Consider the following 26,418-nt stretch of genomic DNA (forward strand, 5'->3'; position numbering starts at 1 on the left):
TTGTGTGATTTTTTTAAACCTCCATATTCTCCAGTGTAGAGCTGTTGCCCATGTAGACAGTTTTGAGTTGCTTTCTTTCTTAAGGCCTTCTTACGGCGCAGGTGATATGTTGAACAAGATTCTGGCGCTAAATAGCGTGTCGTGTCTGGGCCGCACCTTGCAATAATGATAAGGTGTCTTTTGGTAATGAAGGCCTTCGTGAGGAAGGGAGAGACATGAGCAAGAGGACAGGAGGACAGAAAGGGGATGAGCGTGTGGTGGGGTGCGGACTACTTTGGAGATCTGCTGGAGCTAGCATCTAATATTACACCCCCGGGCAACAAACAGAGGCTGCTTCAGAACTCTTTGTGAGGTTACGAAGTGAAGAAGACAAAAACCATTTGGTCACGTGAAGAGCCCACCCCTTTTCTCATCCTTTTGCAATTTTCGTCCTCCGTTCTTTCTTTTTAACACGGGGCATTAGGCCCTCCACTGTGATTGCCTGCATGTGTGTATATACATCAGCGCCCTTTGATGACTGCCGAAGCCCCTCTCGCATTGTGTAGAAGGAGATAATTCCCCTCCTCCTTCGTTTTTTCATCTGTCCATTTCTGCATGGCAACAAATAAACAGGTCTAATTAGACCAGAGTCGCCTATTCATGGCACTGACAGTGGGAGATGGATGCAGAGGCTTTCACAGTGTCCTTTGCCTTTGTCTTTGGTTAACACTTGGTGACATTTTGATAGAAGATTTGGTGTTGGACTGAGGGGCCACATGCCGGGAGAGGGATGACCTTCCAGAAGACCTCTAGAAATGGACAGTCTCATGCTGTTTTCTGACTTTGTTGTTTGACTTTGGTAGCTTTCATGGGTCATTTTAAAGATTAAGTCAGGATTTAATTTAACTTCAACCTATTAGCTGTGATCACAAGTGACAAGAGGAAAATTCAGGTTTTTGATGTCCAATCCCAAAGCTAAAGCAATTGCAATTACACTGTTTACTGTACTTACATAAATATTCACAGCAGTTTTAACACACATCACTTGGCCTTTTAAAATATCAACTGGCTAGTGCGAAGAAGTTGAACCCAGACGACCCCAATGTCAATAAAGACGACAGTGTGGCAACATTGCAATTACAGGTTTGGCATTTAACAGGCTGCATCTCCTGGCTAATGTGAGACGGTCTGACAAGAGCACAAAAGCAGGAGGTGTCTGACATCACTGGAGCTCAATATGTCAGGTCTGTAGAACACAAGTTGGAATACCTTGTGCGCATTAATTACAACTTTAATTTGCTAAACATCCTAAAAAATAAAGTCTTGTCAGTGGACGTGTGCCTTTTGTGATTTGTTTCTGATCCTCTCCTCTCTGACTGTCTGTGAAGTACGTGGATGATCTGACGTCAGTCTGAGGTGGAAGCCAGTTGAAGAGAGCAGAGAGAAGCATGGGGGAAAAGTGTAGAAATCCCCTTTTTTAGACTGCAACTCTGTCTCTGAGGGAGCTATGGTGGAAAGCATATGGAGAGGGGGAGTAACTTAGTCCCCTTCGCCCAGCAGAGCTAACAGTGTCCAATCCAGGAATTCCCGGGCTATTATTTGCCTCTCACTGGATCGGATCTGCCACTTTAATTACCTTATTGTGTGTGTCTATGTGTATGTGTGCAAAAGTGAGAGAGGGAGCGAGAAACTGTGTGTTTGAAAGCAAAGGGGACATGGTTAATTAAAAAAAAAATCTGAGGTAGCTAGCAGCAGCTCTGGCCATCTCATTTGTATAAAGAGATGAAATGTCTGCAGTGTGGAATAGCCTAGGCTTTATTGCTAAATCTTTCTCTCTTTCTCCCTCTTACTCTTTATACTTTGACCATATATTGTTTACTCATAAATAAAAGCAGAAGAAAAAAAGGCAGAGAGAATCTAAGAGTAGCATGAGCTGCATAGCAGAAAAGGTCTAATACTGCTGAAGGTGATAAGCCTGGAGCAAACAACAATTATCATCAAGACAAAATGTATGATAATCCTCCCTTATAGAGCTTTAAAAACTAGAACTGTAGAAGATCTCAGTGTCAGAAATGTTGCTTTGAGCTCTGAGAGGTAATATATTCCTTTGATAGAAAGACCAGAAATCTCATTAATTCTCTGTCCAACTATGGTAAATTAACACATGCTGGATGGATCAAGATGACTTCAAACACCCACATTACACTGCACCACATTTCTCTTTCATAAGAGAAGATGGGCTGAGACTTAAGCATTTCTTTAAAAAGAAATCTGGTGCTAAAGATGCATCTTAGTCGTCACTAACTTATGCAGAAGCATTTCAGAGTATGCCATGCTTGCACCACTTAAGCAACACATTTATGCATATTGTGTGGTGCAGAAAAATATAAAACATACAATAGGATTAGCCACATATGTTATTTTCTAAGTGCAATGTGTGTGGCATTATGGGTTCACTGACAAACAGATATAACCAAATAGCAGACAACTACATGACTGTTGGCAGGCAGTACACATGTAAACAGCTGCTAACTTCATAGCATTAGAGGTGATGTGTCAGTGTCAAGTGCTCAACACATTGGCTTATCCATAAGACATAATTCCATACTTAAAGTGTTAGGAGATGCATAATTCATAAACTGCAATGTTTTATGTCCGAGCTACAATTCAAAGGGGGTTGCTCTCCAATGAAATAAGCAGCAAAATGACACCACTGACAAGTAGTAAATCCTTTCGTATGTGTCGCATTAGCTCCCAAACCCACTGCTTCTGAACAGCTTTACCCTCAATCACATTTAGCACAAGTGATATGAAGGTTAGAAAATGTGTTTGTCTGGAGGAACGAGTTCAGCGAGTTGTTCCGACACTACGGGTGCACAACATATACGTAATGTATAGGTTAAAAAGAAAAGGTTTTGAATGTAGAATTTGTACTTTATAATTTAATATGATTTCCTCAGTCACAGAAACAATCTCTGTCATATCTTTATCTATTGCATGTTTGTGTGTGTGTTGGTGTGTTTGTGTGCGTGTGCGTGTGTGTGTGTGTGTGTGTGTGTGTGTGTGTAGTAATTCCATGCATTCTTGGTACATGACACACTTGGCCTCTTTCAACTCCTCACAATGCAGTGCTAATTGTTGCCAACAGAACTCACAATAACATAAACTGTGCAAATTAACCACAATTCTGATCTTGAAGTAATTGCTTGTTGATACCAGCGTTAGTCAGTAAATAGAATTTATCTAAAAATCATGAAATATATGGTCACACCACAAGGCTGCCTCTCATCTTTAGCTGCATCCATGCTAACAAATGAGAGTAAAATTCACTTTTCTGATCTCTGTGAATGTTGTCCTTTAATCTCCAAATAGAGACAACAAACGAATTACAAACAGAAAAATTCTCCCTTTAATCTATCACTAGTCCCCATGGAATCATCTCCGGGATATGTCAGATTAGATGTGATTATAGCGCGTGCACACACACGCACCCGCAAAACATTCTCGCACACATGTTGATTTCGTTCCTCACGCTTTTACTGTCCCTCCTCCCGGCTTTGTTTAGCAGTGGATTGTTGTGGATTAATCCTCTAATTGCTTTGTAGCTTTGTTGTGAGAGAGAAGGAGCGTAGCAAAAAAGGAGAGAGAATTAAGCAGCAGGTGGATTGGGTTAAAGGTTAACATGGCTCTTTAAAGCTTCCTTTTAATACCAGCTCATTTACATGCAAGGATCTGAAAGACATTTGGTACTGTATCAAAAGAAAAACAAATAATAATAACAGAAAAAAAAAACCAGACTAGCATAACTTGTTTGGATTTGTTATATTTGGATAGGTAATAAAGTTTGTTTAATTTGTTTTTTTTAAAATTTTCAATCAAAGTTATGGTTATGAAATGAAATGATTTTTGGACTCTACATTCACGAGCTTATCCGGGTTTTTTTCTCTTTAAATTTACGTTAATGTCTTGTTGTGAAAGGCCCAAAGATTGAAGTAGGCGAGTGGTTGAGAGATGGGCAGCCACCCAAGAATTGATAACATCTCACTGGTATTCCAAACATCATTCCTCCTATGAGCACATTTTTTTCCCGTTTCTTTACTTTATTGCTTCGGTGTAAGAAAACATTAACAAATGCTTCAGACATGGAAATATGTAATTGGATTTACCACCTCTTATAAAAATTCACATGTTAATGTACACTTCTGTCTCCTTTTACATCCAGTGTTTAAATCCTTCATTCACAGCATAAATAGGTTAATGAGTGCTGCCTAATTTGTAACTCATGACTATTAGGAACATGTGATGTATCCAGTGATTGACCTCTTGACCTTTAGCCCAGTTTTATCCTTAATAAACCTTACATTTTTCCACATGCATAACATTTTAGAAACCTTATTGACACTTTAGAGCCCTGAAAGTAGGACTTGATTCAGACTTGTAGGTGCTAGGTTTAGGGTTTAACACGAATCACTCATATGTCAAGAATTTCAGCTAGAGCATGAAACGATATGGAAAAAGCATGCAATATGCAAATATTACAGTGGATTCAAAGCTTAACCACACTTTTCTATTTTCCTTTCTTTTATGTCTTTAAAAATCAGGTCCCTGTTAGGCTGGATGAGATGAGATCCCTATGTAGTGGTCATCATGGCAACTTGTGACTCTCCCCTTATGGTGCCATCGCGGCAGCAAGAACATGGTGGCCGGAGGCTGGACGCTGCTGCTGAAGACAACTCTGTCATTGCCATGGAGAACAGTGTCGTCAACAGCTTCAATGCCAACAATGACCAGCCTGTCATCATTGGAGAGCCAGAAAAGGGTGTTGGAGAGCCCACTGTGAGCCCACTGAGGTCCACCGTTACCCCCACCACTGTCAGTGCAACTACCGACGCTGTAACTGAGCAGAGTCGAAAAGAAAGCTTTACTACTGGTAACAAAGGCAGTGTTACCGGGACTTTACCAGGAGTAGGAGGAGGAGCAGCTGTGGGTTCGGACTGTTCTGCCCCAGTCACATGTCCTGTGGCACCGGCGAAGGACATCCCGTGTAACGAATGTTCAAATTCCTTCTCCAGTTTACAAAAATACATGGAGCATCACTGCCCCAATGGCCGCCTGCCGACTGGTGGTCGCAAAGAGGGTGAGGATGATGAAGGAATGGTTGGTGAAGAGAGTGAAGATGATGGAGAGCATGAGATAGGTGCTGCTGACATGGGGGAAATGAACAGTGAAATGGAGATGGAAGATGATAGTGACGTGGAGAATCTGTGCAGCGACATCATCTACCAGCCTGATGGCTCTGCCTTCATCCTAGAGGACTCCAAAGAGCAGCGTGGCAACCATGGGGTACTCTCTGGGTCTCTCCAGTTCAGAGGCCTGCTTTCCCCCCATACATTCCCCAATGCCCAGGTCAGCAGCAGCCAGAGCGGTCTGAGTCCTGGGGGGGAGCGGCTGGACCAGCCCGCTGCACCCATGTCCTTCTATCCCCCGCTCATCAATACCTTTCACATCGCCTCGTCCTTGGGGAGTAAATCCCTAGCATCTGACCATCCTTCCTTCCAAAATACCTCAGTTGGAGGGATGGCGGGTGCTGGTCCAGTGTTGCACAGTTTCCGTGTCTACGACCTCCGCCACAAAAATGACAAAGACTATCTGACGGCGGATGGTGCAGCCAAAAACTCCTGTGTGTCCAAAGATGTCCCCAACAATGTGGACTTGTCCAAGTTTGAGGGATGTGTGGCTGATGGGCGGCGAAAGCCTGTGCTGATGTGTTTCCTGTGCAAGCTCTCTTTTGGCTATAGCCGTTCCTTCGTTACTCATGCTGTCCATGATCACCGTATGACCCTGACTGAGGCAGAGCAGAAGCTGCTGAGCAACAAGCATGTCTCTGCCATCATCCAGGGCATTGGCAAGGACAAAGAACCTCTTATAAGCTTTCTGGAACCAAAAAAACCCCTTAGCTCTGGGCTATCCCACTTTCCCACTTCTGCCAACTTCCTAGGGCCAGACACAGGGCTCCGTGGCTTGTGGAACGCTTTCCACAGTGGTGAGAATGCTGACTCCCTTCAGGCAGGTTTTGCCTTCCTGAAAGGCAGTGCCAGCAGCTCATCCAGTGACCAAAACCCCAGAACCCAAACCATGCCAAAGGCTGAGACCAACCCAAACCTCGGGGGAGGGGCTGGCGCCCACCGAACCCCTATCGGGTGTTCCGCTGCCGCTTCCACTGGTGGCAACCTGGAAGGTCGGAACTCTGATAGTGACTGCAAAGGCCTCATTAGGGATATATGCACTTTGCAATCCAATGGGCCAGACCTGAGCCGGTACCCACCCATCAAGTGTGAGCCAGGTTCAGTGGGAGGAGAAAGTCCAGATCAGGATGAGGATACTTACTCCAATGGTGGTGGAGTAGAAATGGAGGCAGATGAGGAGGAGGATCAGGCAATGTCTGTGTCTATGACAGGCCAGCGGGCTGACAGCACCGGTAGCAAAGATTTCCCTCTTTTAAACCAAAGTAATTCCCCCCTTTCCAACAGTGTGCTAAAGTTTAATCGTGACAGCAAAAGCCCTGCATCAACTTCCTCTTCCTCCCTGCCTGTATGTGAGAAGCTGGAAATGGACAAGAGCCAACTGTCCACAGCCCTGGTATCGACCAGAGAGAGGGAGAGCAGCAACGATTCAAACAGTGAAGCCCTGGTGGGACAGGATGGTTCTTCACCATCCTCTAACCCCATTGATATGATAATGGTACGCAGAGAAGACGAGAGTCCGGGACCACTGCATCAACACACAGGGAACTCCAGTACACCTGGAACTCCGGGGACACCGGGCACCCCTGGTCCAGGTGAAGGGTCTCCAGGGAGTGGAGTAGAATGCCCTAAGTGTGACACTGTCTTGGGATCTTCCCGGTCGCTGGGAGGGCATATGACGATGATGCATTCCCGTAACTCCTGCAAGACTCTTAAGTGTCCCAAGTGTAACTGGCACTACAAGTACCAGCAAACACTGGATGCCCACATGAAGGAGAAACATCCAGAGTCTGGAGGATCTTGTGTGTACTGCCGCACAGGCCAACCTCATCCTCGTTTAGCCAGAGGTGAAAGCTACACCTGTGGATACAAGCCTTTCCGCTGTGAGGTTAGCCACTCAGTTTTAATACCTCAATCAAATATCAATACAATTCACTCTTGCTAAGGTTGTTTTTTTGCTCTAGATTAAACCAAATCTGATTTCTTGGTTTTGGTGGACATAGTATCTCAAATAACTTAGAAAATTAGAAATATATTGCCAAACACAATTTCACATTTGTGTCCTGCATCATTGTGCACATTTTCTTTATAGGTATGCAACTACTCGACGACCACCAAAGGCAACCTTAGCATCCACATGCAGTCAGACAAGCATCTAAACAATGTGCAAACACTGCAAAATGGTGGAAGTGAGGCACAATACAACCACAACCATGCTAACTCTGTGCCTAGCGCCAGCCTTGGTGGGAGCTGTGGTACCCCCTCGCCATCCAAGCCCAAACAGAAGCCTACTTGGCGCTGCGAGGTAACAAAACAGAGTGCGATTGGTGTGCTGACTTACCAACATTACAATTTACTCATTTTAATGTCTACGCAATGAGCCAGTTAATTCTATTTGCGTCATAATGTATTTAATTTTTTTGGCTGCATCATTTGACCTCTGACCTCTTATAAAACAGAATTTCTTCAATATGATCACACTGAGAAACATCAGGAGTCATGTAATTGTAAATGATGTTCACTCCTGTTCCTGTTAATACTGTCACCAAATAAATGATAGGACAGTTTGCTGTAACAATCCCATCTTTATTCCGGCAGGTGTGTGACTATGAAACCAACGTAGCGCGGAACCTGCGTATTCACATGACCAGTGAGAAACACATGCACAACATGATGCTACTGCAGCAGAACATGAAGCAGATCCAACACAACCTCCACCTGGGCCTGGCTCCAGCTGAGGCTGAGCTCTACCAGTACTACCTGGCGCAAAACATGGGCCTCGCGGGTGTAAAACTGGAGAACCTCGCCGGAAACAGTGGGCCAGATGCACAGATGATGATAAACCCCTTCCAGCTTGATCCTGCAACTGCTGCTGCGCTTGGTTCTGGACTCAGTAAGTAATACTGTAATTTAATTGAGACACACTGCTTTAGGTGTTAGTGGATTAAAATACAAGACTGGTTCTACATTGGGTGAAACCTTTTATCTCAAATGCTTTAAGATGTTCTCTTAGATCCCCATTCACAATTATCTGCTTTGTCTTATTTATCTGATCGGTGTTTTTATCTCTATCACTCTCCTTTTCATTTTTCTCTCTGCCCTTTTGCCCACCCTTCCTCTTCTTCTCCCAACCTTTTCATTTCGCACCCCCCCTCTTCGCAGCAACCTTTTCTCTTTCTCTCTTATCTCCACTCTCATATTGTCCCTCTGTCATTGTTTCTTGTCTTTGACCCCCTCTCACTGATTAAAAAATGATTATGAGACGCCACATGAGAATTATTCTTAATCTTTCATTTGTAATTTTCTTAAGTCAGCTTAATCCCCCCTGCCCGTACGCACCCCACCCCACCTTCATTCACCCTAGAGAGAACACTCATGCACACACATGTGCGTACATACACACACTGGCGCAGCAGGAAACGGATTCCCGTAGGAGTGAGAGAGATTTAACAATGACCCTGCAGTGTTACACACCCACACTAGTGTGGAGGTCACAGCCCAGCCAGCAGATGTACTCTCAGTGAATTACACAGATAACACACAGCTCCCCATAGTGAACGCAGCTGTACAACAGGCAAGTGGGTTTGAGCACTGTAGTCACACATACACACATTTAAAAGACACTTGCTTTCATAACTGGCCAAAGTTTAAGATTAGGCCCCGTGCAGCCTTAGTTATTCGCTAAATGAGGAAATTCTCTTTAAATTGAAAAAGATGATGATGTATTTGCTGAACACTCTTTGTGCTAAATACACTGAAACATCTGTTCAAGATGAGATGAGCTTTCATAACATGCAAAAGCGATGATAAAAGGAATCAAACAAAGGAGTTAATTACATTTGTTTGAATGGCAGATCTGCTTTTTGTCAAGGGCGGGCAGGCAAAAGGGAGAGAAGGCAAGAGCAATGCATTGATCAGCTTTTTAAATCTGGGCCGATGGTGGAGAAAAGCCTGAAGGCCTAAAACCGTCGCCTCACCGTTGCTGAGAGCAGTAATTAAAGCTACCTGATGAGCGAGTTAGCAAGTTGAAAAGGATGATTGTAATTGATCCTGATTCAATCCTATTAGGGTTTTTTATAGACAAGACTTTGTGAGGAGCCCTCTGTGAGGCTTTATTTTATCAAATCCTTTTGTGTGAGAGGCCTGCATAGAGGACTTCTTTCTTTCTTCACACTTAATTTCATTAAAAGAGACTTTTCTCATCCTCTCCACCCATTATCCCTTCATGTAGATCAGACTTTCATGTTCATCTGAGCTTTTTTTCTTGTCAAACCTCTTTGTTTTAAAGCACCATTCTTCTTGTGCGTATTATTTGCCATCTGTGCATCCTGGAAAACAAATACTTGTCTGTTTTTGCTGTCTGACCTTGTTGTCACTCGTTCTCTGTAGTGAATAGTGACCTGTCGGCAGAGTTGCGCCTCGCCAGTGGTCAGATGATGGCAGACGACCTGTCCCTGGTGTCCTCAGGAGGAATGGGGGGCATGTCTTCAGCAGACCCCTCCCTCTCTTCCTTGTCGCCACCTATCAATGACCCCTCGCTGCGTGTCTACCAGTGCGCCGTGTGCAACTGCTATTCCACGGACAGCCTGGAGGCTCTCAACGCCCATGTCAACACCGAGCGCGCTTTGCCCGAAGAAGAGTGGCGCTGCGTGGTGGGCGACGTGTACCAGTGCAAGCTCTGCACCTACAACACACAGCTTAAGGCCAACTTTCAGCTGCACTGCAAGACAGACAAGCACATGCAGAAGCACCAGCTGGTGGCCCACATCAAGGAGGGGGGAAAGGCCAATCAGTGGAGATTAAAGTGTGTGGCCATTGGCAACCCCGTGCACCTGAAGTGCAACGCCTGTGACTACTACAGCAACAGCGTGGATAAACTGAGGCTGCATGCTACCAACCAGAGGCATGAGGCTGCCATCCGCCTCTACAAGGTAAAAACTCTGCTCTCAAGTTGTCCTGCAGAATTGAATTTCTGTCTTTATATCAACAAGTGTCTTCTTTTTTTCAGGACACATTATTAACTTAAAGCTTTTTTTAACTGTTACACCATTAAGAAGTTAAAGTATAACAACATTTCAATTTTAACATAATGTAATGATTACAAGAAAAAAATACAATATACACTTGTATAAATTCCTGAAACTGTTGCACATCCATGTAACAAAAATCATAGTGTTGTTGCATTTATGGGGAATACAGTATTTAATTTTCAGGGGGAAATAATGCCATCAGGTCCAGCCTTAAAACGGTATTATAACTGAGGTTTATTCAGCACTATTGCTGTGTGGTTGCATTGGATTTTATGACTTTAATTCCAAATGTTTCCATCGTGACATAGTCACATTGATGTTTCCTTCTGAGGTTTTTTTGGTGGTCTTGTCAACGTATAAGCGTCCTCAAAGGAATCACACTAAAAAGAAAACTCTTAGCACCCAGGTCAGACATTCCAACATGACGTGATTTTCTTTCAGTATGTTTATGAAGATTCGTATCATTGAGTATCTCCTTTGGTAGGATGGTGTTACATTTCAGAGGCCTTGACCTACCGGGACAAGATCAAGGGCATTCCATAAATAAGGATTTCTTTGGCATTTATGGCAGCGGGAGGTGTTTGAGGCACTGTGTGTGCTGTGCTTTAAATTTAGAGACAGTTGTAAGAGGATTTAAACATAATGTTCTCGTGGTAACGGCCATTTAATCATGCATACAAATTCATTACTCCGAAGACACAGAAGATCTTTGGTCTCAAATAATTAAGCAAAGGCAACGGAGGACCATCTCAATGTCCCCTCTGCACCCATGTACCTCATCTACACAACCACCTACCCACCCCAGAGGCCTCAGCAAATCTGTTCAACAGATGATGCTTTTAGTGCTTCTGGCAGAAATCCCACTATTTTACCCTTGGACATGTGGTAGTAAAGCAAAGAGAGGGGAAAGAGAGCATACAGCAGTAAGGAGAAGAAAAAAAATATTTCTCTGTTTGACCGGAGAAACACCTTTCCTTTTATGTAATTGGCAGAGGTGGAAAGCACATGGGGACGGAGGTAGCAGGCCAGACGTATTAAAAAAAATAAAACGAGCATTGATGACTTTACCATCTGCGTTTTTGGAAACAGAGGACATCTTTATGGCATGGGAAACCATTTGAAGATACAAACAAAAAGCATATTCAAGAGATTTTATGACTGCTTTGTAGCAGCGATTCAGTACTTCTAAAGGTCTTGTTTTTCCAAGGCTGAGCAGGAAAATGACATTAGCAGTATATGGACGTGGAGTCATTTGGCGTCCAGAGTGCAGCAGGTGGCGTCGGAAGTTGTACTCCTTATATGGAAAATGCAGTCCACGTCTTGCTTTAGAGCATAGCATGCTAAATTATAATCTTCACCCTACTGAAACACTCTACTTATAAATGGAAGCTTGTTTATTAGCATTTGAGCTGGACACAGCATGGAACGTTGGAGTAGTGTAGCATGTCGGTGGTTGGCGTGTCTCGTGTTTGACTTAGCATTGAATATGATGATGTATGGCTTCGTTATGATTTTCAATAACAAGCACTGGCACTAATACACATACACAGTCAGGAGTAAATCTGTCAGTGCCATTCACAAGTGCTGCAGGGCAAGTAGGGGAGTTTAGGTTGTCGTGAGCTTGCACGTTGGTCCACGTCCCCACGGAGGTTTGAGGTTAAGATCCAGCCTGCGCTGGCTCCTGGGCCATTAAGAGTTGAGAATGTTCATGGTCAGTGGGGAATGGTGGAGGACCACACACGTGTTCAGACACACTCTATGTCCCACAGGGCATGGCACCTGTTTCTCAGATGGCTGTCTGAATAAACTGTCCTCACCACAACCCCACCACTGTCTCTCTGTCCAGCTTTCCATCACAAGTTGGAGTTGAAAAGGGACATTCCATCTTTCTTTTCCATTCTGTTCTAGTCATTCTCATCCATCTTATTGTCTGTTGTACTCTCTTGCTTGTTAAATGTATTTTTTTAATGATAGAGGTGAAGTGACAGAGGCAGGCGTTTAACAGTCAACTGATAGTAAGACATTGTTTGTGGTGCACTTTTCCAATAGGACTCTTACCCAAGGTCAAAATGAGGGTGGTTATAAAATTATTTGTGGTGGCCCAACAACAGTGTAGGTCTCCCCTTTTCTCCTGTTTTATCATTTGCTCAATGTTTTTTTCCCTTTTGCTTATTTCCATCGATCAAGGGACTTTTAGATTTCCATGCTCCCTTCACTTAAATTTCATTCGCCTCCATCTCCATCAGATGAGGATGGCTGTGCTTATGCATTTGAGATATTAAGTCTACCGCTGCGCCTTGGCTATTAGCAAGGGTCAACCCTGCCCACTCTCATTTGAAAATCAAATGGCCCTATATATATGCAGCCCAAATTATTGGACTGTCATTTGGACTTACGTGATGGGGAAATGGACAGGAGATTGACTCTCGGAGATTTGCATAAAAAGTCATTGTGCTGGTCTGTGGCATAGAAAAGAGGTCGGAGCTATTTCAAATGCATTTCACAATTTATGACAAGCACAGACACTCATGTGCACACCAACACACACACACACACACACACACACAGACGTAAATTCACTTGTGGAGAATAGACAACAGAAGTCTTCATAATCAGAAGGGTTCCATTTTACACTAGGGTGCATGTCCTCATGTTCCAGACACTCTTGATCACTACGTCCTCGTCTCATCCTCGCAGACAGGTTTTAAGTGTTGCTTGTGTCTGGAGAAAGGCATGTTTGCAGATACTTCACACCAGAAGGTACTTGACTGCAAGATTCAGATTTTCATGTTCTGTCATGGAGACGGATGATACAACTCGCAGCCGAGCTTTCAGGGCTGTAAACCCGAACAGACGAATGATTTCATCTCCATGTGTTAGCCAAAAATGTTAAGTCTGTCTGTCTGCCTGCCTCTATCTTCATTCTTCATGTGCAGTTGCTCACTGTATCTCTCTCTTTTTCTGTAGAGATGTGACAGTTGGTAGATCCCTAAAATCTTCTCTATTTTTTCTCTCTCACACCTGGGTGGAGATTACATTAGAGATCCCTATGAGGTTCAGGGATGCTAAAGTGAGGGACAAAGGGTGGTAGCTAATTAAAGCGAGTATGTGTGTGTGTGTGTGTCTTTGCAGTCACTTTGTGTGTTTAACAGAAAGGTTCAAATGGACAGGCAAACACAAACATCGCCGTTTTTCTTAATAATCCTCACATATATTAGGAAGAGCTTTGTCAATTTTCTCTCTCTCTAGTCTCTGCGAGCACGCGCTTGTGTGTGTGTGTGTGCGTGTGTAATGTCGAGCTTAATGTCCTGCTCCTGACTGACACTCATGTAATGTTTAATTACCTTGACCAGCTCCCCCTTCTTCTTCTCCCCACCGCCCAACTGTCCAGTAAATTAGTTAAGGCCGACAGGCTTTAATGGCAGACCTGCTTCTTTTCTTTCTCTACATTTTTCCAACCTTTTTTTTGTAAGACACTTCTGTTTTTCTCATATTAATAGCCAGATGTGAGATGTGATCCTCTTCATATTCGTCCCACCTCTTTCTTTAAAGTCAGGGTCAGTCGGGCCATGCCAGACCGAACCATTTGTCCATGTGCAGGGGAGTGTGAAGCAGATCAGGGCTGACAGGTATGGGAACGATAGCAGAAAGAAGGGGCTGGAGTGTGTTTGGGGGTTGGGGCAGGGAGGTGTGGGTTGTGTGTGTGTGGAGGGGGGGCTTCATTGTCTTATAGACCACCAGTAGGAAGGCATCATTGCTGCAGAACAAAGGAGTTAACAGGAGTTTGTCCTTTTTTTTGGTTTATGTGGATTTATTTGTGCTTCGGATCTTCCTTCTCTCACCATGGTGCACATTCTCTTCCTTGCTCAAGCTTATTTACCTCCTCACTCCTCTCTTCCTTGTCTACTCCTCATTTTTCTTTCTTTTTCATTCATTTAACTGGGACAAAACTTCAATGCCCTGCATCCAATCCCACAGGTTTAGCTTAGCTTTGATAACTTGATTTGATCAGACATCATTTGGGACAAGGTCCCATTGCAATAACAATTTTTTAAGTAATATTCCACCAGCAGAGTTGTTTCTGTTTAGGTCTGATGTTTCACCACCTTCTCGCAACGCTATTAGGATATTGATATGGACAAACCTGAACTGAAATGCTTCTAAATGCCCACCAAAATCAATAATCAATCGATTAGATGTAATTGTGCCTCCCTTGGAACGCTCCTAAGGCCCCTTCCCTTTTGCCCCTCTCTTTCCTCTTCAAACTCTGTCATTATCAGCGTGTCGCCCAGGATTCCGCATTTCAGCATTCCAGCTGTAATTGATTTTAACCATTAGGTGCTCAGTGAATAGATAAGTAGTGGGAGATATTCGATTATATGGTAAAAGGGAGAGAAGGGGATGAAAAGATTAAGAGAAAACAGGGAGGGCGAAGGATTGAGGGATGTTGGAGAGCTGGAGAAAGAGGAACTGACCTGTCCTGCTGTCTATCCTATGCTGCTGGTCTTCCATCCCTGCACTGGCACAATACTGCTGACCTCCTGCGAGTTCAAGCAGCTTAGTTTCTGCGAGGTAATCCTTAATGCTTTGAAATAGACCTGATAGAAGGCCCACTTACTTGTTCTGGATTAATATGGGTTGGCTTGGGGGAGGTGGGTTACTAAATTTTCAGCACATTTAAGTAAATTAACCTATTGAAATGATCACGTTCTGAGCACACTGTAGACTTTCTAGTGCAGGGATGAAAAGCCAAACTGGGTCTTAAAAGCCAGGTTACAGGAGACAGATTGGAGTGCTCAAGGTTTGTGTGTGTCATGTGTGCCACCCTGGATTATGCTGACCTTTGACATTGTTTATGTTTGGATTTACTATGCTGGTGGCCGGGGCGCTATTATTCTGGTCAATGGTTCGCCATCCCCAGCAAAGGCCAATTTGGGGGCCAATACAACTGAGGGTGGTATTGCTTTCCAACTGTGTTCTGAAGATATGAGTCTTTTTTCTTCTCTTTTTTTCTGTTTGTTTCCTTATTCTAGCAATAGTGTAGGTTAGGACGAGTGCAGGGGTGGATGGGGAGAGGATGGTGGGGGCAACAAAGGCAAACATTTGAGTAATCTTCAAAGAGCCCATTGGTATGTTGAGTGGACGCTGGTATGCGGACCGTGGCTGAGGCTTTTTCAGGGGAAAACAATATCCTTCCTTTAGACAGCCGGGGTCTGGCCAAACACCACCAGCCAGGCGACTCTACCCAGTGTTGCCACCACTATCAGCTTACCCCTCTCCCCCTCCCCCCGTCTTCTGAGTCATACAGAAAATGGTAGGGTACTCTGTGTTGCCGGAAGAGCAAGAGGCTCATCATTACAGTTTTATGAGATTTAAAGTCCCCGGCTGCTGGACGTTTGTCAGACTCAGAGCTCAGATGTGAGTTTTGCTGCAGAAAAAGAAAAAAAGATAAGAGGTGGGGGGTGGGGTTTGAGGAAATTGGCTACCTTCTGTTAAGAAAGCAGGAAGGGATCAAGTGTCCGGTGCTGTAGGTCAACTGCAAAGCGTTTGATTTCCTATGCAAAATGGTGCCAGTGAAGAGGTGCTGTCATTGTGCTCTCCTTGGTCCAGTTAGCACTCCAATATGCATACACACTTGCATACAGCTTGTGAGCACAACAGGCTGCATTGTCGCCTCCTTCCCTCAATGCCACCGTTTATTGCGCAGAGAGTCCTCAGTGATTTCTAGATTCAGATATAAATGAAGTGAGTTTTACAATCAGTTAAAAGAAGAATATTAGCCTTTTTTGATCTCTTAAAAAAAATAAACACAACCCATTAAAGCAAGAAGCAGACGGGCTGCCATTTTGTGACAGTTTCAAAATGAAGTCCCTTTGTCCAGTAATCACTAGTCATTTTCTCACGAGGATCCACCACAGGGATAATTTCTCCCATTTCTCTGTCATTACGAGGTCCTGGTATTAGCCTTGTGTTTTGTTCCGTGCACCTTTTGTTTTGCGCTAAGTGAAACCATGCGACAGGATAGGGGCTAACTGGAAAACAATACTCCCCTTCACAGGCTCAGGAATGTGTAATTAGTGATTCAAGCCAGGACTACGCTCGTCTAGATTCTCCCCTATCATACTCTCTTTTTCTTTCTCTCTCCCTGTCTCTTGTTCTTTTGTTTTCTCTGCCGAGAATTCTCACTCTCTCTGCCTCTCAGTCAATTGGTTAAGTTCTCTCGTTGTGTCTCTGCCACTCCTGCTGGTAGACATTTTTTTCAGTCTCCATTTCAAGAAAAACAAACTCGGGTAAAAGAAATGGGTGCGCCGATCGACGCCAAAAGGATTTTCCTCCTCTCTTCCCTTTCAGTTTTAGTTAAATATAACATCAGCCTAGTACAAACCTCTTTGATGGTATGAGGCAATAAGATGAATCTCTAGACTTCAGCGCTTTATTTTTGTTTTTCTCCCCATCGCTCACAGATCCTGTCAATTAGGCCTCCCTTGATTTCCCAAAAGCATCTTTGCACGTTGGGAAAAAAATGGAAAAACGATAAACCGTGTTCAAATTTCAGCAACATCTTTCCTCCTGCGCAACGCCACTAGAGGAAAAGCCCACGTGCATGTCAGTATCGCAATGATCTCCCCCTATGTTCTGTGTCCCTCGTGTGTTGTTAAAAAAAAAAAAAAACATAATCTCAGCTACAATTCGGTTTAGAGAAATGGCAAGGTCTGGTCAGTCTCACCTGGCGGCAATCGAGACAAGCTGGGGCTTTTAGACCCTAATGGGCTAAGGTCAGTGTGGCTAATAGGGAGTAAGTGGCTGGGCCATGCTGTCTAAATCTAATGCTAATGTAAATACTGATCCATTTTCATTGGGAGTGGAGAGGGGCTGGCTTTTTAGAAACATCATATACATGTATCTATGAAGATGGGAGATTTGTCTCCATCTCCTCCAATTTGTCGCTTACTCCATTTTACCGTAATATTGGAAATGCTGGAAGGGTTCCGCTGACACCTTCAGTTGAGAGCAGAAGAGGGCGTGTCTGCAGGATTGGTATGTTGCGTGTGGCTGGTGTGGGCACAGGGAAGACAGCGATAGCAAGACGGAATTTCTCCAAGAGAGGGGCCGGGGGGAGTCGGTAAGCTGTGAACTTCTGATTGACCTGTGCCCCATACGTCAGACACACTTACGTCACTGATGCTAACATGTTGCGTGTGTGTATGTGGGTCCTTGTGTGGCTGTCAGTGGGGAGGAACCAAGCCTCAACTTAAGCGTTTCATTTTTTTCCCAAACATTTCTCCCCCACAGCCACGATCACTTCCTCATTTTTTAATACTGACAAATCTTAAATAGGAGTGCAGGAAGGGGAAGAGCTGCAGACATGGGTGGCATGAGTGGAAACAGTGTCAGAGAAGTGTCGTCAAAAGTTTCAGAGGGAATATTATTATGGTTATTTGCACTAAAAACTGTTACCATTGAAACAGCATCCTGGTCGCACAGTTTCCTTTTAACAAGGCGAAGTAGAGCAGCAGTTGTGGATTCTTTTTGCATATTTGCTTTTGTGTGGATGCAACATAACGCGCATACACCGTTTCAGCTCTTCATCTCTGGGAGCAAGCTGACATCTACCTGTGCCTTCAGCATCTCTTTTTAAGCCGCGCATTCTGCCAGCGAATCCGCTGACAGTGATCTTGCGTTACATTTATGTCTTGGGGGCTGAGCGGCGTTAGCAGTAACATGTGTTGGGGAGGTGGCAGTGCTGATGGAACCCTACACTTGGCAGCCTTCCAGGCAGTGCTGGTATGTGTTTAAAATACTTTCAAGAAACAAAACATGCTTTTGTTATTTGCAAGACCATGCAGGGCTGTTTTTTTTTTGTCTCCAATGGCCCCCGGGGGCCCAGGGGATTGCACCGGAAGCTGGTGACATTGTACAAGAAAGGTAAAGCCTCATAATATGGCACCAGTTTTATTTAAAAGAAGGGGGAAAAGCCAATGAATGCAGATAATGCTGTTTTTATGGAGGATGCAGATTAGCACCAACACACTGAAACAGAATTCATGTACTGATTCTTTACATGTAAAACATGTACACACTTGCTGCAGCACAGACTGGTTATTAAGACATAGCTGCAGCAGCAGAGGGTTCTTATTTCCAGTATGTGTTCATTAGCTGCCTGCTTCTACACTTAATGACAGGAAGTGTCATGTTTGCACCGAATACCCTAATTTTTTATTTGGTTTGCGGAGCAAAACACAACTCTGCCGCTTTCAAAATATTTTTGTCAAGTTTCCAGTGTGCACACACCATCACAGGCGCATGCAAGGCAAAAAAGAAGAATGCATTGATTTCGTAGGCAGACGCAGCGACACACTTGTGAGGTAAAAGTGTGAAGTTAATTATTTATGCACCCGCAAACACACGTGTTGTACTGGAGTTTTTACACTCTCCGCTCACACAGGGAAACATGCGCTCTCCCGTGCACGCATGAATACAGGGAGATAAAAGCAGTTGTGAGGAGATGTTTTTTGCCGTCGCTTATTAAGAATTCAGTTAATGAGGCAGCTTTGTCACCACAGATAGAACAAATGAATATGAGATAGCGCAGGCTCCCATCCTCCCCGCAAACCCGAGGAGCGAGCGCAGGGGAGGTACGCTCATGTTTATGTGTGAGTGAGAAAGGTGTTTTGTAAACATCTCATTCTGCATAATGAATGTGGTCCTCTGTCATCTTCGTCTCACACACACACACACACACACACACACACACACACACAGCAAGCACCAAACTGCTACACAAGGGAGCTTCCCTTACCTGTCAAATTGACTCTCCTCCCATCTCATTGTGCGTGTGCTCTGTGTGTGTGCGTGTGTGTGTGTGTGTGCTGTGTTTTTGACAGGTAAACAGGAAGTCCCTTGTGTTGTAATTTGCATTGTGGAGGTGTGTGTGCTCCCTTCCCCCACCACTCAGGGATGTCTGTGCCATGCTCCGGTCTGCCCAGGATGTGTGTGGTTTTTTTTTTTTAGCTGATTTTGATTGGCCCACAGGGATTGTTAGCTGATTTGGTTGTTTGCCAAACACTAATCCCCAACAATTAACCACGGGGCCCTCTGGAGAGGTGCCATATTGACAGGGACGGGCCCTTTTCACACTCAAGACACACACAAACTCAAACTCATACACACTCAAATCAGCTGCAGCATAAATTAAATACACATTTCAAGCAGACACTTGCGGGTGCAAACCCAGGAGCAGGAACAGTGTGTTTGTGTGTTTGAATATGCATTACACAGCCCGCGCCTGGCAGGAGTCAAAGTGCTCCTTTAAAAGTTCATAAATCATGGATGTTCTGGCCTGTGATCACCAGACCGCCTGCATTTCAGGCCTGCAGAGTGCCAGACAGCGACAGACAGCCCTCTAGTTTAGGTCTTAAACAAACCCTCTGGAATGTGCTGATGGGGAGAGAATTAATATTAGGCCTAAACCTATCTGGCAGCTTGGTTCCACCCTAAGTATATCATCCAGCGCTTTTCAGACTGAGACTCACATCCTAAAAACAAATAATATTTAGGGCACTGAAGGATATGAAATGTTTTAGGCCGCTGCTGGCGTATATGAAAATTTGAATTTCAAACCAGCGAAATTACTTTAATAGCTGTATTGAGAAAGCAATGGAAACAATTAAAGATGATCCTCCTGAAAAATAAACACAATCTTTTTTATTGAATACTCACGACCATTGGACTGATCTGTTAAGGAAATGCACTTGCAAAGACAACTTGACGGTTACACAAAAAAATATTGAAAGTGTGGCTGATAGTTTTCTCGACATTAAAATCTGCAATGCAGGTTGATCAAGAACAAATGTAGCATCCTTGTCTCTTTTGTTAACAAAAGGCTGTAAGGGCCAGAACAAGATGTTCATTCCTCTTTCTATCTGTGTTTTAATCATCTGCTGTTTAATTCTAGTACTCCCTTTAGATCCAGAGTTGTTTTTGCAGCCGATGGTTTTCTAAAATGTTTCTCCTGGTGTGCTTGACCAGTTTTCTTTTTAAAATTGTTCCCAAATCAGTTGAGGTATGCACACAGAGCCCTGTGATATACTGTATTTGCAGTTGTCCTGTGTGGCAGGGAGGGGCAGCAATAAGAATAGAGGCAAAGAGAGGAGGGGAAGCAGCAAGGGAGGCCTCTTTTCACTAAGAAACAAAGATAGATGTAATTAATGGCCCTGAGCTCTGGACTTGGGGAGCTTTCTTCTGACAGCTCTGACTTAATTAAAACTTAAGACTTCTGAAAGGGCCTCTGACTGTGAGGGGACGTCCCACCGTCTCATGAGAAAAAAACACGCAAGGTTTCCTACAAAAGAAAGAAAGAAGGGGAGACAGAGAGAAAAGATGTGTTAGCTGCTGTAGCTATGTTGCTAATCCCTGTTTGTCAAAGGAGGAATAGAAAATGGGGGGAACTCACACACCTGCAGCTAGCTGCACCAGCCTCACTTCTCCTCCCCCCACGCGTGGATTTTTCTATGTCTTCCTGCTTTATTGAAGCAGTGTTCACTAGCAACTTTTCACGGGCATTATGATTGAAACATCTTTGTCTGGAAGTCCTGACAGAACAGGATAATATGTGCACGAATGCAAACACACAGCTGTTATGGGGATTCATTTTAAGTGACTGGCACCTGTTTGGTTTTTTTGGTTGTTTTTTAAATAATTTTAATAAAGCGCATTCTTCATGAGCCACCTCGGTGTCTCTTTGCCTTTTTTCTTTCTCTGGCTTCTTTCCCTCCCCTCCAAAGAGGATCAGATAATAAAAGCTTGGCCTGGTCTTTTGTTTTTGTGCATTGTTCATTAGCCCGGCAGCAACAACAGAGGCACACTTGATATGCTTGGCTTGACTGGGTGTATGGGAGTAAAGCAAGGTGGGATGGAGGCTCGGTTTGTGTGTGTGTGCGTGTGTGTGTGTGTGTGTGTCTGTGTGTGTCGAGGTAGGGGGTAGCTTTGCATGGCTGCAGTGCCATTAAAGAGGCAACTGGAAATTAAGGGCTTGCAACTGACAGCACACGTTGAATGAGAAGCCCCTGCAGCTGCTAACAATGAGGAGAGCTGGACAATGTGCATGTTGCAGACGAAAATAGTTCCCTGAACTCAACTCCTAATGTGACCTTTTGTGTGTTGTCTAAAATGGATCTGGTTAATTTAGAAATACTTACTTTTTTACATACTTTAAAAAAAATCTAGCAAGGAATTGTCTAACTGGAATTATCTAAGCGCTGCATCGTTTGCTTGCACTCCCGCTAAACGTGAAATGCTGCAGTGCGACTGCTGTACAATGTCCATCCTTTTTGCCACAATCTTCAGTCTTTGAAAAGCTGAAATGACTTTTCGTCAGGTTGTAACTTTTGAAGCAAACCATAAAGCCAGAGAGAAAGTTCTATAGCCATAAGTTACAAAAGACTGAGGATATCATTTTGCTGAGTACCGAGTAAAAGAACTATTTATGGGAAACAAATGCAGCTTGATTTGACCCGTCAACACCCTAAAGCGGCTCACGTCTGTGTTTCTCCTCTGATCCACAGCACTTGCAGAAGCAAGACAGTGCATACGGGCCAGACTCGTGTGTCTATTACTGCACGCTGTGTGACTACTCCACCAAGGCCCGCCTCAACCTGGTGCAGCACGCCCGCTCAGCTCGCCACCAGCAGAATGAAGGACTAAGGAAGCTCCAGCTGCATCAGCAGGGACTCGGAGGGGACGAGGATGGACTGAGCTTCCATGAGCTGTTCCAGGTCAAAGAGTGCCCCTCCAGCCAAGGTCGGTGGTTCTCTAACTCCTTGTCTTTGCTTAGGATTGTATTAAAACTGCTCTTAATGTGAATGTGTGACCTGTTTCTGCACTATGATCACCTTTCACCATCCCTCCCACTGCCCTCGCGCTCCTCTCCCCCCTTGCTTTCTCAGAGTTCTCCGTTTTAGTGCAGATTCCAGTTGCAGTGGTCAGTTTTTCTTTGTTTGAAGTCAGATCCATCTTTCTTGACTTTGCAGGCTCCTCCCATGACTTTTTTTTGTCTCCCTGCACCGCTCCCTCTTTATTCTGTCAAAAACCACTCTCCTTCCCACCCTCCTCCCTTTGGCCTTCATATCCAGATCACGTCTCCCGATACAGATCCGTCCATTCCTCCTAATCTCTCCAAAATGAGCATACTGTTCCTATTAGGCTGCTTCTTATATCTGCAACACACACGTGCACGCACAGATGCGTGAGTGCACACACACACACAAGGGGACATCCCATGCTGGCAGTCAGCTTATGAAATTTCACCTTCTGAGTATCTCATAGTGAAAAGACCTATACACATACATAACTCACAAACACAGACCAATACAAACACATGCACATGCACACACACACACACACACACACATATAGGACTGCTACATAGTCTCTCCCTGGAGTGAGCTTTCATTTCCTTTCTCATGACCAAAGCAATTTGGCTTTCATTTAAGACTCTCCATCCTGCCAGCAGCTAATAAGTGTAACAGAACTGTAAAACATTCAGAGAGACAAAAAAAAGATTAATCGTTTTTCTTTGAGTGGGGGGTTGTACGGTTGGTGAGGGGGTTGGAGGGTGTAAGGGGGAGGGGGGAGCAGTTTTGCTGTAATTTAAACCAGAAGACCAAGAGTCAGGGTCCATTATTTAGTCATCCCTATGTTAATGCTGCCGGGAGAAAATGAGCGCTTAACTTGTTTTTGCTTTGCTTGACCTGAAGGAGCGGGTGGGGCGGTGGGGGGAGGGATGGGGGGCTGTAACACATTTTGAACAGCATTCCAGCATAGCATTAGTCCATACATCCACCAGTGTGTGTGTGTGTGTCAGCGCCCTACTGTCCTGTACTGTGTGTGTATGTCAGCATAAATCTGCGCTCCCCAAAGTGTCCTGTTTATACTGTACATGGACTCCCAAAACAGATGGGGGTCGGTGCTCCAAAACATATGTGAATACGCACACACACACGAGAGGCAGATCTCTTAATACTGAAATGGATACCTTTGTGCGTTTGGTTTTAATTACATGTGGATCAAAGTTTCGGTGAAATTTGGGGGTGCAGCAGAAAACATTGGTTGGATAAATCCTCACTGTACAGTTTAGAATCCCCCCACTCCCCCTTCCCTAACCCCTTCTTCTCTTTTTCTTCTCCCCTTTTTCTCTTGTTTACTCAGTCTCCCACTCCGTCCAGCTCCTGTCCATTTTTTTTATAAAACCCAACTTCAATCATTCCCCCCTTCTTCCCCTTTCAACATCTCAAACAAGTGAGCGTAACCATATTCTAAACTTGTCAAAAGCAATATTCACCCGCTACACCTTTTTCAAATGTTCCACTCTTAAAACACGCTGCATTTGTTGCACGGGCCCTTGTTTTATGTGCCACATTTAATGCCACATGGTGAATTTCCATGAGGAAGCGGACGTTTGTCCTGCCCAAAATGCTAAACTGTTTTTTTTTCTTTTTTGGGTGCCCTGCCTTTGCACACATATAATTTTTTTACTCAACAAGAGCATTCTTTCATATCCTTCAGGGTAAAAGTTTCAATTGAGCATTCCCTTGCCGACTGTGTTCAGAAGAGAGTAGTTAGATTGAATGCTGAAGTACAAGTGTTCTGTGTTTCTCACAGCCAAAGGGAACATATGTTTGTCTTCAATCTATATTTTTTGGCTTGTATTCTTAAAGGACACAACAACGCACATCATATATTAGAGTAACTTCTGACTCCTACAGAATACTGATGATGGAAACCACTATACCAGGCAACATTTCCAGCTGGCCATTCGGTTTAAGAATGGCATATTTGTGCGTGCGTACGTGCATAGGTGTGCATGCTGTTAGCTTTCTGGGGCTGCAACTCCTGACTCGAGCACTTTCTGTTCATTAGAGACTAGTATGAAAAAGATTAATTTAAGTGCTGACCGGTATCTTTCTCTTAAAGCCTGGGACCTGGCACTGAGCCACATAATTATAGGCCCATTTGGGAATAAGAGTTCTAATGCTCTGGACTTTATGTACATGTGAATGGCTTTCATTAAACAATTTTTGATGCTGATTTTATGGCCTAATTAGGGATACAGCACTGCGCAGAGACTATAAGGCTGTGAGGGTGTGAGCGTTTGGACGAAAGGCGAAAGGGTTCAGGGAACAAGTGAGCGGTGTTTATTTAGGAAACTCTCACTCTTTCTTGTCCTCATGATTTCAAAAATCCCTGGGTTGGAGCACTGTGAGTGTAACGCCATTGTGAAGGGCCAGGCTCTCTCACCGGCCGACAGAAAGATTTCACCATGATCTTGCAGTCGCGTCCTTCACAGACAAAAAGCCCAGTGTGCCCCTGCAGCACAGATAAGTTGATGTTCTCTGAGTAGAATTAGAAGTGTTAAAGATAATTAAATTTATAAATTTATCAAAAAATAAAACTTAAAACCAGTTTGCCTCTCAGCATGGAGGACTTAGAGGCCATTTTGCTTTAAGGGCTGTCCAAAAGTTATTAGAAAAATTAGATTTACTTTTCCCTGCCCCCCCCAAAAAAAAATAGCCAAGAAAGTAAATATGACAGATTGCTAGTCATGGGTATTCCATCATGATTTGAATAAGTCATTTGGTCGTATTTTTGAAGACGTCAACGGTCTCTGGCAATACACTGTTGCTATTTTTTCCCTGATTATCTCGGACCTTCGCCATAAAGTGGAGCTTCGTACATGTGTACATAGGCTCAGTTTTAGCTGTTCTTATTTTTTCAATGTGTGCATGCTTGCCTATTAGCCCAGGGTTCCATCATGTGTAAAGCTCCTCATAAGACAGACCAAGCAGAAACACTCGGGCCTTTTTCTACATACTTTACTTTTTGTCATCCCCCCCCTCCCCCGCTTAGGTTTTCCTCCGTCCTTTACAAAAAAAAAGAGAGATGGGATCTTATGGAGGTAATTATTTCTGAGAGCCAAGGCCTGTCATCCATCCCTCCACCACCCCACCACCCACCCATCTCCATCCCTCACCCCCCCAACACCACCACCCAACATGCATTAAAGAGGGAGGGAGAGAACCGTCTTTGTCTGAGTCCCCCTTTTAAACAAAAGACCTCTTCTGACTTAGAGAGACCAACAACACTTTTATCCTCTGCGTGTGTATACATGGCTGTGCGTGTGTGTGTGTGTGTGTGTGTGTGTGTGTGTGTGTGTGTGTGTTTCCAGTTCTTTTTCCCCTTCCTCTTTGTGATAGGGCTGTGGGATATTTTCAGTCCTGGTCAAATTAATGCAGCCATGTTGACCATTTAGTTGCAGCTTTAGGCTAAAGATGCCTAATGGACATATATTGCTGCTATATGTGAGTGAATATAGAATACACGTGTCTGCGTGTCTCCGTAGGGACTGATGGACACATGCTGGGAGCAAGCACAGTGTTTCTGCATGCTTTTGAAAGTGATAACCACCGCAACCAAAGCCCCAAAATGACTGCTTGATTTCCACAGCTAAAGAGCAATTGGCGGTGATGACACATAGGTATTTTGAAGGTATCAAGTTTTCCCTCCTTCATTTTTTACCCGTTCATACTTCTCCTTTTCCCCCGCGTGGGCGCTGGGGGCGGTTTCGCCATTCCAGCGGTTCGTTTTTTCTTCAGTCTCTCCTCAGACAGAAGTCTATTTCCAGGGTTTGTCTCAGTAATTTGTGGCCATTACATAAACAGTCACGGATGGCCAGAGGAGTGAGAGAAAGGATGCGACACACACCCAGATCCAACTAACCGCTGGAGTTGCTGCAGCGGTAGCCATTTTTCAGGAGATGAGATCAGCTGACCGGTTCACTGAAGGACAATCTGCACAGCTTCTGGTTAATGTGCCATTGCTCTCTCTGTGGGATATCTTTGTTTGGATTGGCTGTTTAATCAGTAAAGGCAGCTAATTATGTTACATATTGATTTGTGTCCGACTAGCTCATTACCTACAGTTAAATTGTGGTGACCTTTACTTTCTCATTTGCTGTGGGGCTGGAAGTCACTTACATGAAAAGGTATTCACTAATTTTGGGCAGGCAAGACCTGGACCTCCTTAAAGGAGAAATTCAAATCTGCCTGTTACCAACAGCATTTCTGTGAAGAATTTTGAGTCATTTGTCAAATAAAAAAGGCGCATGCATA

The 26,418-nt window shown here is 44.1% G+C and overlaps 1 protein-coding gene across 6 annotated transcripts in view; it reads left to right on the forward strand.

Moving 5' to 3' along the window:
- Nucleotides 1-26,418, forward strand: part of zfhx4 (zinc finger homeobox 4) — a 74,530-nt gene that overhangs the window by 17,193 nt on the left and 30,919 nt on the right. For all 6 annotated transcript variants that reach the window (XM_057012649.1, XM_057012647.1, XM_057012648.1 and 3 more), the window contains 5 exons: nucleotides 4,581-7,110; nucleotides 7,315-7,527; nucleotides 7,821-8,115; nucleotides 9,612-10,153; nucleotides 21,817-22,051. In XM_057012649.1, the coding sequence (XP_056868629.1) occupies nucleotides 4,627-7,110; nucleotides 7,315-7,527; nucleotides 7,821-8,115; nucleotides 9,612-10,153; nucleotides 21,817-22,051 (3,769 nt within the window). In that variant the 5' untranslated portion in view covers nucleotides 4,581-4,626. The remainder of the gene's footprint in view (nucleotides 1-4,580; nucleotides 7,111-7,314; nucleotides 7,528-7,820; nucleotides 8,116-9,611; nucleotides 10,154-21,816; nucleotides 22,052-26,418) is intronic.

Source organism: Takifugu flavidus, chromosome 17, assembly GCF_003711565.1.
Source record: "Takifugu flavidus isolate HTHZ2018 chromosome 17, ASM371156v2, whole genome shotgun sequence".
Taxonomy (NCBI): Eukaryota; Metazoa; Chordata; class Actinopteri; order Tetraodontiformes; family Tetraodontidae; genus Takifugu; species Takifugu flavidus.